Source organism: Dipodomys spectabilis, unplaced genomic scaffold, assembly GCF_019054845.1.
Source record: "Dipodomys spectabilis isolate Male_0828 unplaced genomic scaffold, ASM1905484v1 ptg000076l, whole genome shotgun sequence".
Lineage (NCBI taxonomy): Eukaryota > Metazoa > Chordata > Mammalia > Rodentia > Heteromyidae > Dipodomys > Dipodomys spectabilis.
The window spans coordinates 3,029,463-3,041,377 of NW_024870753.1; the positions used below are offsets into that span (position 1 = coordinate 3,029,463).

General features: G+C 53.6%; 1 protein-coding gene across 1 annotated transcript; it reads left to right on the plus strand.

Moving 5' to 3' along the window:
- The first annotated feature begins 1,494 nt into the window (after positions 1-1,494).
- On the plus strand, positions 1,495-11,642 carry Ankk1 (ankyrin repeat and kinase domain containing 1). The gene is made up of 8 exons (XM_042682997.1): positions 1,495-1,700; positions 5,302-5,596; positions 6,330-6,481; positions 6,751-6,800; positions 7,164-7,319; positions 8,228-8,346; positions 8,974-9,010; positions 10,339-11,642. Exons 1-8 carry the CDS (start codon positions 1,516-1,518, stop codon positions 11,640-11,642), a joined length of 2,298 nt encoding a protein of 765 aa, XP_042538931.1. The 5' UTR covers positions 1,495-1,515.
- Positions 11,643-11,915: the final 273 nt, after the last annotated feature.

Sequence of the window (11,915 nt, forward strand, 5' to 3'; positions counted from 1 at the left end):
GCTTACAGGCATGTACCACTTGACCTCACTGTCAGTATGTTGTTAAAAGACTTTCCCTTGCCTCTCCCTATCCTCTACAGCCCATTTCCACTAGACCGGGTGTGAACATCAGCTACCCCTAAACTAGTTATATGTCACTGATGGGTTAACTGTCTTAGCGCCCAGATCTTGTCTCTATAAATGGAGAGATAAAGACCTCATAATATTGGTGTGTGATTAAACAAGAAATTATCCATAAACCATGTGTAGTAGGTAAACAAGCTATTGATCCCAGAACAACAGTGGCCATGGTCAGTCCCCAGGGCCAACATTTCCGAGCCCATCTTCCATCTTTAATCGATTTGCCAGGATTCACCCTAAGATGTTATGTGCACTAGCTCTTCCTACTATGAGTTCCTGTTGATGTGTTATGTCTGCACTGTCCCTTGGGAGACTGGTGACTTGGTGACACACTTTAGGGGTCCTCTAGGTTTGAACCCAAGGCCAGGCGTTCGTTCCTCTGGTAGATGTTCAAGTGGAACTCGGTGGCTGTGGAGATGTCTGTAGACTTCCCTGCTCAGCTGTAGGAGAGAGCTAGTTAAGCCTGTCCACCCCACCAGAGATTCCTCAGCAGCATGAATCCAATGTAAGAGTGAGGGAAGGGGTAGGGAGGAGAACAATGTGAGAATGTGGAAAGGGCTGACACCACCAAGACATATTGTGTCCATAAACTGCATTCATCATCCCCTCCCAGGGTCCTGTTTAGTGACTGCTGGCAACTCCTTTGTACAACTACTTAAAGACAAATTTTAAGGCTCTACAAAGACATCCCTCCCTCACCTTCCCCCCTCCGCCCTCAACTCTCTGCTCTGAGCTCTCAGGCCGGATTCCTGGCCACCCACCACTGTTTTGAAGTCCTCCTAACACATGAAGCCATCCCTGGGGCCTCCTCTCTGGCATGAAGCCACCCCTGATAACAGGGCCAGGAAACCCCCCTCCCCCAGGTCCACACCTTGGCTTGGACCCCAGAGAGCAGCACCAGGAAGGGGAGTTCTGTCTCCCCTCCCTACTCCCCTCCTGCTGACCCTCATGGCTAGCCTGGAGAGCAGCAAGTCTACTAGTAAACAAACAAGCAAACACATCCTTGTAACAGAAGTTTGAACCCCATACTTGCTGGGGAGATGAGCTTCTGATTGCCAGATGGGTCCTTGCTCTCCCTCCCCCCCCCCCCCCCATGCAAGGACAGACAGTTCCTCAGCTCCTCAGTTCCTCCGCAGTTCAAGAGTTAATCATCAAAGGCGGAGCTTGAGGGGAAGGCACTGAGTAGTCAACTCCCCTTACCCTTCCCCGAGCCTCAGGCTCAGGGCTGGGCTTTGCCTGCCTGGGCTGGTCTGAATGGCACTCTTGAGTGGAGGAGGAGGGAAGACCAGTTCATTCACCATCCCCACCCTCCCAGAACCTGAGGAGCAGGAAGCCAGGAGTCCCAGGCTGCAGGCCTCGCAGGCCAGGCACAGGCCAAAGCGGCCTCGGGACCCCATGGCCGCCAACGCCATGGAACAGCGGCTAGGCAGCCTTCTGGTCTTCACGCGAGATGATTTCGAGGATGACTGGCATCGAGTAGCCAGCGGTGGCTTCGGCCAGGTGTTCCAGGCACGGCACAAGCGCTGGAGAACCCAGTATGCCATCAAATGCTCCCCGTGCGTCCAGCACGATGCCAGCAGGTACCCGCTACCCTCTCCCCTCCTGCTTCAGAGAAGAAACTGAGGCCAGATTGTGCTTTGGGTCCAGGGAGGGGTGGACTGGGTCTGAGAGGGAGGGCCGTCCCTGGCCAGTGTCCTGAGCTTCCCAGGCTCGGCCTTGTCTTCGTCTGTACATGAAATACACCAGATGTGCAATGCCTGTTTGTGAAACCAACCGAGGTCAAAGGTGAATGGGAACCACCCTCCCCCCAAAAGCCTTTGACCTCATAAACTTGTCCTGCCTCTTTCCCAGGGGTGTAGTGACACGGATGCCGGCTGTCCCCTTACTGCCTCTTTGTCCCCACCCCAGCCTCTCAGGCCAGGTGTGAGCTTACTGAGAGGTGTGGCAATTTGCTCAGTGACCTGTAAGGAGCTACCTTGTCTTATCCCCAAGTCCACACTGGTTTGCTACTGGCTGAGAAGGTTTGGGGGGGGGTGTAGTCTCCCCAGGGTGCTGGTCTCCTAGCTTGGCCAGGCCTTTACTGATTCTCCAGTAGCTCCTATTAGAATGTCAAATCGGAAGTACTCTGATGTCCCATCCTTTATTGTCTTAGGCTAGCATTATGGGTACTTGGATTAAGGGCACACACACACACACACACACACACACACACACACACACACACACACACACGGGCATGCTTTTCTTTTTCTCTTCTGGCCTTCCCTGTTCTGTTCCCATTCATCGCTGCTGTACTACTGAGATGGGTTCTGGTTTCTTTCCTGGTGGTTTCCATGCCCCAGCTGTATTGTAAGCTCCCTTAGAGCCAGGAAGGAGACACTTGGAATATTAAATCCAAGCAGGAAAGCCACATCTTCCTCCCCAGACTCCTGAGATATCAGGGGTTGATTGGCACCTGACTTAGATATTCTTTGACATGTTCTCTGCTGGCACCATAAAAACTCTTCAAACACCACCTCAGCCAGTCCTTTCATTCCTGGAGAGCCTCAACCACCCCCACTCCACATGGAGAATGGCAAACAGAGACAGACTAAGGTTAACCCCCAGCCACTCAACATCCACCTGCTGGCTTTAGAATAGGATCAGATCCTTCTAAGATTTGCAGAAACAAAAAGAGACTGATGGTGCTTGACACACGGGCACATTAGACAAGGGTGCTAGCTCCCACTGTAATTCCTTCCTGAGGGCTGGAAATTAGCTGGTGGGAAAGGGTAAGGGAGTTCATGGTGAGTAAGGCCTTCTATGTACAAAGCACGAGGCTAGAAGTGTGTTGTGAATTCCTTTACTAGATCTTCCATCCCTTTACTCATGCAGTAGAACGCTTATTGTTTCCCTACTATGCTTCAGTCACTGAACGGAACCCTGGGAGGCAATGAATGATGAAGATAGGCCCTGCTTCCCCAGTGTTTGTATCCTGGGGGAAAAACACATTACCCAAGCAACTAACCCCAAGCAAGTGTGTTACTACGAGATGGGTAAGAACGCCTAGAGGTTGATGTGAGGTCATAAACCCAGGAGAGCTCATTAATCCAGAGTCTTGCCTGGGTCACCAAAGGCTTCCCAGAAAAAAGGCTTCCCAGAGAAAAGTCACACGTTATAGCTGCAGTGGGAAGAGTTGTTATGGGCAAAGAGTCCACCCCTCAGAGACAGCCTCATGTAAAAAGATGACTTTATTGGGGAAGTGGAGAGCTGACCAGGGTTGCAGCACAGACTCAGGAGCTGAAACTGCGACCCCAAGCGGCCCACAAGCTAGGGTTTTTAAAGGCAAAAATCCATGTGGTCAAGCCTGGCCACATGCAGGTGGCCAATGGGATTGTAACACACCCATAAAGATTGCATATTTATGTCAGTGGCCAATGGGGTTACAATCCATCTCGTAGTATCTGTTTGAACTAAACTATCATTCTGGATTGAATTGGCCCACGAAAAGCAGGAGGATAGTCTTACTCCTGGGGGTAGCGATAAGGCTACTCCTTCGTGGAGGGGTGAGGGTGGCTGGGCTATTCTACTATTGTTAACCAAACAGGGCTACAGATCTTATTTGGGCTAATGATAACCAAACCAGGCTCAGATCCTGTCTGGGCTATTCAGATCCTGTCTGGGCTATTCAGATCCTGTCTGGGCTACTGATAACCAAACCAGGCTCATATCTCACAACCTCATCACAACTATCAGCAGGGCTTTCCTCATTTCCTGGGGTCTCAACAAACAGCATATGTCCTGACCCTGGGATCTTGTGAGAAACCAGTATTTTGATTCTCAGGGGTAGGGGAGGAAACTCCTGATATATTCAAAATGGAGTTCGTTTTGTCTCCACCCCCTGACCAACAGAGTGAGTGTGAGTAATGGAGGCCAGAAGGAGAGCGTGTTCTAGGAGCAGGCCACAGAGGGTGCAAAGGAAGTGTAGCAGGAAGTCAGGGAAGCAGAAGGGTGGGGAAGAACCTCTGTGGCTGGAACTGAGAGTGATGGGGGCAGTAAATCGGTCAGCTCTGCCGCCTGGGGAGTGGACGCTGGCTCTGTTAGGAGAAGCCCCTGCTCAGATGCAGGAGAGCTGGCAGGTGACTATTCCTGGAGACTGAGGAGGCCTTGGAGGAAAGTTCCAGTACTATCAGCCTGCAGAACCATCTCAGCTTTTTGTTTTGTTTTGTGTTTGGTCAGTCTTGAACTCTGGGCCTGGGCGCTGTCCCTGAGCTCTTCAGTTCAAGGCTAGTGCTCTACCACTTGAGCCACAGCACCACTTCTGGTTTTCTGGTGGCTCATTGGAGAGAAGAGTCTCACAGACTTTCCTGCCCGGGCTGGCTTTGAACTGCGATCCTTAGATCGCAGCCTCCTGAGTAACTAGGATTACAGGCGTGAGCCGCCGGTGCCCAGTCCCATCCCAGCTTTTAACACCATCATTTCTCCCTAATTCCCATCTCCACCATCTGCAAACAGTCTATTGTGCAGTGCATGGCAATGTGCTGGAGTGAGTACACAGATCGCTAACTACCCCTTGTGCATAAAGGCCCCGTAGCCATGAATAGCAAGGTGGAAAACCTAGATTCTGGCCCCTCGTGCTGTATGGCCCAAAGAAAGAGGAGGAAGGAGCCAGAAGAAGGAGAAAGTAAAAAGTGACAGCATGAAAATGTATCCTAAAAGAACATTCTAAAACTGTTGACAGAGGCCAACTCCACAAGGCTGGATTTGTGGTGATTTAACTTCTTTTTTAAACAGCTCTCGATATTCCCTAGGCATTCTACAAGGTATGTGTATTGCTTTCATAAGCAAAACGGCAATCAATGATATTTTAAAACAGAAGCATAAGGCAGAATATTGGTCCTCTGAGGGCTTGAAATCTGCTGGGGGAGATAAACAAGTAAACAAGCACTCGGGATAAATGGCAGGCTGTGGTACAGTGCTTTGCATGAGTTGCTCTGCAGAATGCACTCGCTCCTAAGTCTGCAAACGCCTCACTTCCTATCTTGTGGCTTCCTGACACTGAGCTTTCATGCAAGCTGCGCACATGTCTAGGTTTCTCTGGGTCTCCTCTGCTTGGCATCGGGTTGTGTTTGTGTGTTCTGCTGATTGCTCTAGTAATTGACGGCTTATCCTCTTCCATCTCTCACTCCTCACTCTCGGTAGCTCTGATGTGAATTGCCTCATTGAAGAAGCCGCCAAAATGGAAAAGGTCAAGTTTCAACACATCGTATCCATCTATGGGGTGTGCAGACAGCCCTTGGGCATTGTAATGGAGTTCATGGCCAACGGCTCCCTGGAGAAGATGCTGCCTGCCCACAGGCTTGGCTGGCAGCTCAAATTCCGCATCATCCATGAGACCAGCTTGGCCATGAACTTCCTCCACAGTATTAAACCACCGCTGCTCCACCTGGACCTCAAGCCGGGCAACATCCTGTTAGACAACAACATGCACGTCAAGGTGAGGACCCTAGCCAATCTCCTGCCTCTCCTCTTTGTTTTGTGTCAGTCCTGGGGCTTGAACTCAGGGCCTGGATGCTTTCCCTGAGCTTTAGTGCTCTCAGCTAGCATTCTACCCCTTTTTGGGTGGTTATATGGAGATAAGAGGTTCATGGATTTGAGGCCTGGGCTGGCTTTGAACCATCAGCTACAAGAACATGCATCCTCATTTCTACCCTAGAACATTTGCATATGCTCTCTGCCCCTTCCCCTCTCTTTATCTAAATAAAGTTCTAATCAGCTTTTAGTTCTCCAATTAACCATCATGACCCTGGAGAGGCCATTTCTGAACTACCCCAACAGGCTACCACGGTGTACATTCTGCCTCTCTTCATTTTACTATCCCCTGTTGCAGGTATAATAACCCTTTGTGAAATGTGTGCACACCCTACCTGAGGCCCTTATATAGGTACAGACTGTGGTGCTGGACCCTACCCCTTTGTACATCAATGAATGGCCAGTTGGTGAAGGAGTGACCCAGTGGTTGGAAATGGAGAAGAACATAGGTGCTGTAATGTTTCAGGGCCTATTCAGGTAGGAAGAACAGAGCTCATGGAAGTTGAATCCAAGTGACAGAGCCAGGAGACAGTGTAGAAGGAATCTATTACACTATTCTGCAATAACATCTACTGAGAGCCAACAGTGTCTTCTGTGGCTAGGACTCTTTTACATGCCCATCCCTGCCTCTCTCCCAGATATCTGACTTTGGCCTGTCCAAGTGGATGGAACAGTCGACCCGGATGCAGTACATCGAGAGGTCAGCTCTGCGGGGCACGCTCAGCTACATCCCGCCTGAGATGATCCTGGACAGTAACCAGGCCCCGGGGCCCAAATATGATGTGTACAGGTGAGAGGAATCCGCTTCATGGCATACCCTGCCAATTAGTGGGTATGGCCAACAGAGGGGACATGACCAAGGTGAGACCCGGCCTCTCCCTCCTGTGTGGAAGGGACTCCTACTGGAGAGAATTTGCCTGAGATTTGATAGACCCAGATTTTGTGTGTGTGTGTGTGTGTGTGTGTGTGTGTGTGTGTGTGTGTGTGTGGCAGGTGGGGGTGGGGGGGTTGGCTGGGGATATCTGTCAAGTCTCTCAGGGAGCGTTTTCCCCATTGCAGCTTTGGGATTGTCATCTGGGAGCTCCTCACTCAGAAGAAACCATACGAAGGTAGCAGAGGGCTGTAGCTTTCCATGGGTAGGGCAGGGGCGGATGGCGACCCCTCCCACAGGGTCCTGGGAGGGGTTATGGAGGCTGAGGTCCATGAGGGATGGAGAAGCCACAGGTCTGTGCTGGGGAAGGGAAGCTCTTCAGGGATTCCTGCCTCACCCTCCCTCCTCCTGTCCTGCCTGCCGTTCATTCCCACAAGTCACCCTAGACTTTTAGCTATGGCTCTAATACCCTAGAGACCCAGATCAGAGCCTAAAATGGCTCCACAATCTAGCTCTCCTCGAGCACTCAGCCCCCACCCTCCTGCCCAACCCCTCTGCCCCTGCCTCCCAGCACCTACCCAGCCCAGACCCCCTCTCGCAGGGCTCAACATGATGGCCATCATCATCCATGTGGGCACGGGCATGCGGCCCACCGTGCAGCCTGTGTCTGATGAGTGGCCAGGTGAGGCTCAACAGATGGCAGATCTGATGAGGCGCTGCTGGGACCAGGACCCCAAGAAGAGGCCATGCTTCCAAGGTCTTCATCCCTGGGGGCCTGGGCAGGGGGGAGGGGGCAGGAAGGAGAAGACCGGGCTCAAGCCCACTCCTGAGAGCTACGCAGTCTCCTGCAGCTGTAGGGATTGGCAAGCCATGGGTCTCTGCATGACAGGGACAGCAGGAGGACACTGGAACCAGGCAGCGGGGGACAGGGCTGACCTGTGTGTGCCCAGGTGTGTGAGTCTACAGGAGGTGGTGTAGAAAGTACTCACTCTCAGCCTGCCTTTGATGCTGAGCTCTGCAGCCAGCCCTGAACAAATTCCAGAACATGAGATCACAGGCTTGAAGGGACAGTGACATTATCAGGTCCTTTAGGGACTATGAAGAAATACACATACAGAGCACATACATAGACACATTCCATAGGGACACACATGCAATGCACACACATACCATGCACCTACACACACCACATGTGCATACTGTATGCACACACTGTGCACACACCACACACAACACACACTATGCTTTACATATACACAGACACGCCACACACACATACACCACACGTATACACACCACACATGCATACCATAGACACACCGGGCACACACCACACACAAATCCTAATACACACATTATACACCCCCCTCCACATATACAGCATACACGTATACACCCATGCACATCCCCGCACACACAGCACATACACGCACAAGATCTTAGAGCTACTGTGGCCCTGTCTCCTTGTTCTATGAAAAAGGACTATGACCCTCAGAGGGTCAGTAACTGTGGCCACTGTGCCCTGACAAGTCCAGGCTTGGAGGGGAGAGTGTATACCTGGGCCTGAAAACGGGCTGTAGAGGGACATGGGGAACACAAAAATGAGGATAGAACCATGGGCCAATGTGCAACCTCCTCTCTCTCTCTCTCTCTCTCGTGGAGCAGATATCACCATTGAGACAGATATGCTTCTGTCCCTGCTCCCGAGCCCCGTGGCAGAACTGGAGAGCGAGGCCCTAGCTCGGAAGGTGTCCTGCAAACCATCGCTGCACCGGGCCAGACAGGTGGGTGTGGCAGGCTGGGCTGACTGACCTGTGTGTGTGTGTGTGTGTGTGTGTGTGTGTGTGTGGTGTGTGTGTGTGTGTGTGTGTGCAGGCTGTGTTGTTCACAAGGCTGCTGGAGTGGGGCGGCAGTCAGGGAGAGCCAGCCTCCATGTGCCAGGGAGGTCAGCGGGATCATAAATCGGGGGGGCAGTGTCTCCCCATCTGCTCAGAGTGTGCTGTAAGAACCTGGGGCGCCACCGCTTAGGGCCCCTGGGAAGAGCGAAGCGTCTCTGGTGCGTGGGGTCCTGCCTCAGCTGCCCTAGTGTCCTCTGCAGTCCTGACCCTGTCTGGGGCCTCCTGGCTGAGCTCCTTTCTCTCTGCCTCTTGTGGGGCAGAGATCGCCCTTGAGACAGGTAGCTTCCATCTCAACATGCAGGGCGGGGGACACGCGGCCCCCAAGCAAAGGCCGAGCCCCAGGGCCACCTCTCGCTGTGAGTCTGTCCCACTCAACATTTCCCTCCAGGCATGGAAGCAATGACACATGAGGAGGGTCTCCCCAGGTCAGAGTTGTGGTGTGAGTCTGGAGTGGGGTGGCGGGGAGGATGGGGGTAGGGAGGACAGCACTGATCTGCCCTTAATCCACACCAGGTCAGTGGAGAAGTCAGCCCAGAGCTAACAGACAACGGTGAGTCCAAGGTGCTGCACTGGGAACTGAGAATTCACAGTGGGGAGGAGGAAGTGGAGTCCAACCGCAGGCCTTCCTCCACACCTTCCCTGGAGTCCAACACAGGTCTTCCTCCACGCCTTCCCTGGCTGTCCCAACTTGGGGCGGCATGGACCTTTCTCAAACCTCAGCTGACTAGTTCGATAGATAGATAGATAGATAGATAGATAGATAGATAGATAGATAGATAGATAGATAGATAGATAGATAGATAGATAGATAGATAGATAGATAGATAGATAGATAGATAAACAGATCGATCGATTGATCGATAGATAGATAGATCGATAGATCGATAGAGGCAAAGAGACAGATTGACTGACCCTTGGGGTCCTGCCTCCACTTCTCTTCCTATCCGTGTCCTTGAAAGAACAGATTCCCTAGATCTTGACCTAAGAGGTACAGCATGGATTCTCAAGGCATGACAGAATTACTTAGAAAAACGAGAAAACCCACCATGCCTGTGGCTCATCCTAGACAACTCTCATCAGAATCTGTGGGGGGCGGGTCAGGTACTGTCTTTAATTCATTCTGGTACCTCATCACTGGGTGGAGCAGAAGAAGAGAGGCCTGGAGGCCTTAGGGGAGAGTTCACCTCCTAGATGGTCCATCCATGAATGTATTTCTGACTTGCATTGACTTCGCTCCTCTGTAAGGTCTCCACCTAGTCTAGCCTCACACTGGGAGAAAGAGCCTGCACTGTTTGTTTTCCCTTTCCTGAACCAGATATGGCTGCTCAAAGAGGCAGAGAACTGGCTGAGGTTATGGATGGCTCAAGGGTCAAGGAAGATTCACACCCAAACCTCCTGCATCCCAGGTTTTTTTTCCCCTCCCCACTCTGGGCAGCAGGCTCAGCGCTCCAAAAGAAGGGAGCCAGAGCTCTAACAGTAGCAGTGTCCAATGTGTTCCATCCTTAATGCCCAGAGGGCCATTGCCCGCACCCCTCTCCTCTCTGATTCTGCCCAGCCCCTTCAGGAGGCAGGGGAATGGCCGAGGAGAAGATCAGGGGGAAGAGGAGGTTCTTTTTTTTTTTTTGGTCCAGTCGTGGGGCCTGAACTCTGGGCCTGGGCACTGTCCCTCAGCTCTTCAGCTCAAGGCTAGCGCTCTACCACTTGAGCCACAGTGCCACTTCCAGCTTTTTTCTTTTTGCTTATTTGGTGCTGAGGAATCGAACCCAGGGCCTCATGCATGCAAGGCAAGCGCTCTCCCACTGAGCCACCTTCCCAGCCCCGAGAGGAGGTTCTTGTTTTCAACCCATCTTCCCCCCCCCCCCCCCCCCCCCCCCGCAGACTCGGGAGACTACTTGAGGCAGGTCCTGCAGTTCTCCGACAGCGAGAGCTTGGTCCCCAGTGATGAGGAACTGCACGTGTATGAGAACAAGGTGACTCCTCTCCACTTCCTGGTGGCCCAGGGCAGCGTGGAGCAAGTGAAACTGCTGCTGGCCCACGAGGTGGACGTGGACTGCCAGACAGCCTCTGGCTATACCCCTCTCCTCATCGCCGCCCAGGACCAGCAGCCTGACCTGTGCGCTCTGCTCCTGGCCCACGGCGCAGACGCCAACCTGGCCGATGAGGACGGCTGGGCCCCGTTGCACTTTGCGGCCCAGAATGGGGATGACCGTACTGCCCGCCTGCTTCTGGATCATGGGGCCCTTGTGGATGCCCAGGAGCACGAGGGCTGGACTCCACTCCACCTGGCCGTGCAGAACAACTTTGAGAACGTGGCCCGGCTCCTCGTCTCCCGCCAAGCTGACCCCAATAAGCAGGAGGCTGAGGGCAAGACGCCCCTCCACGTGGCGGCCTACTTTGGCCACGTCAGCCTGGTCAAGTTGCTGACCGGCCAGGGGGCGGAGCTGGATGTTCGGCAACGGAACCTGAGGACTCCGTTACATCTGGCTGTGGAGCGGGGCAAAGTGAGGGCCATCCAATTTCTGTTGAAAAGTGGGGCGACCCTCGATGCCCTTGACCAGAGCGGCTACAGCCCACTGCACGTGGCTGCTGCCAGGGGCAAGTATCTGATCTGCAAGATGCTCCTCAGGTATGGGGCGAACCTCGAGCTGCCCACGCAGCAGGGCTGGACGCCCCTGCACCTAGCCACGTACAAAGGCCACCTGGAGATCATCCACCTGCTGCTGGGGAGTCAGGCAGACGTGGGTGCTCCTGGAAGCATGGCCTGGACCCCTTTGCACCTGGCAGCCCGCCACGGGGAGGAGGTGGTGGTCTCGGCACTGCTGCGGGGTGGGGCTGACCCCAATGCTGCCGAGCAGGCAGGCTGGACTCCCCTCCACCTGGCGGTGCAGAGGGGTGCCTTCCTGAGTGTCCTCCACCTCTTGGAGCACCACGCAGACGTCCACGCTCGCAACAAGGTGGGCTGGACACCTGCTCACCTGGCTGCTCTAAAAGGCAACACAGCCATCCTCAAAGTACTGGTCAAGGCCGGCGCCCTGCTAGACGTCCAGGATGGAGTGGGCTGTACGCCCTGGCAGCTGGCTCTGAGGAGCCAGAACCAGGGGATCGTGGCCTTCCTGGAAGGCAAGGAGCCCTCGCTGGCCATTCTGGGTGGTGCAGAGCCAGAAGCGCACACCGAAGTGTAGATGCACGGGGGCTCCTTGCCTAGAAGGGACGGGCCCGGTGGAACGGCACTTGACTCTGAGAGGACCCTTTCCCACTGCCCATTAGCCTTGAGAGGAAGCGAGAACCTGGTGTCCCGGGTGACGGGGAGGGAGAGAGGACGCACTGGAGCTGTAACTGGGAATAGGGCCCCCAGTTTCCAGCATCTGTTCCACTGGACCCTGGGCCCCTTTCACCCTCTGTCCATGGACTTGAGACTTCACCTTGACCACCTGCAGCCCAGTTCACAAGCCCTG

What these genes read in the sequence shown, in the direction of transcription:
- Ankk1 (XM_042682997.1), top strand. Translation starts at nt 1,516, where the DNA reads ATGGCCGCCAACGCCATGGAACAGCGGCTAGGCAGCCTTCTGGTCTTC. An exon ending in ACAACAACATGCACGTCAAG is followed by an intron (nt 5,597 to 6,329) that starts GTGAGGACCCTA and finishes CCTCTCTCCCAG; the next exon opens with ATATCTGACTTTGGCCTGTC. An exon ending in GAAGAGGCCATGCTTCCAAG is followed by an intron (nt 7,320 to 8,227) that starts GTCTTCATCCCT and finishes CTCGTGGAGCAG; the next exon opens with ATATCACCATTGAGACAGAT.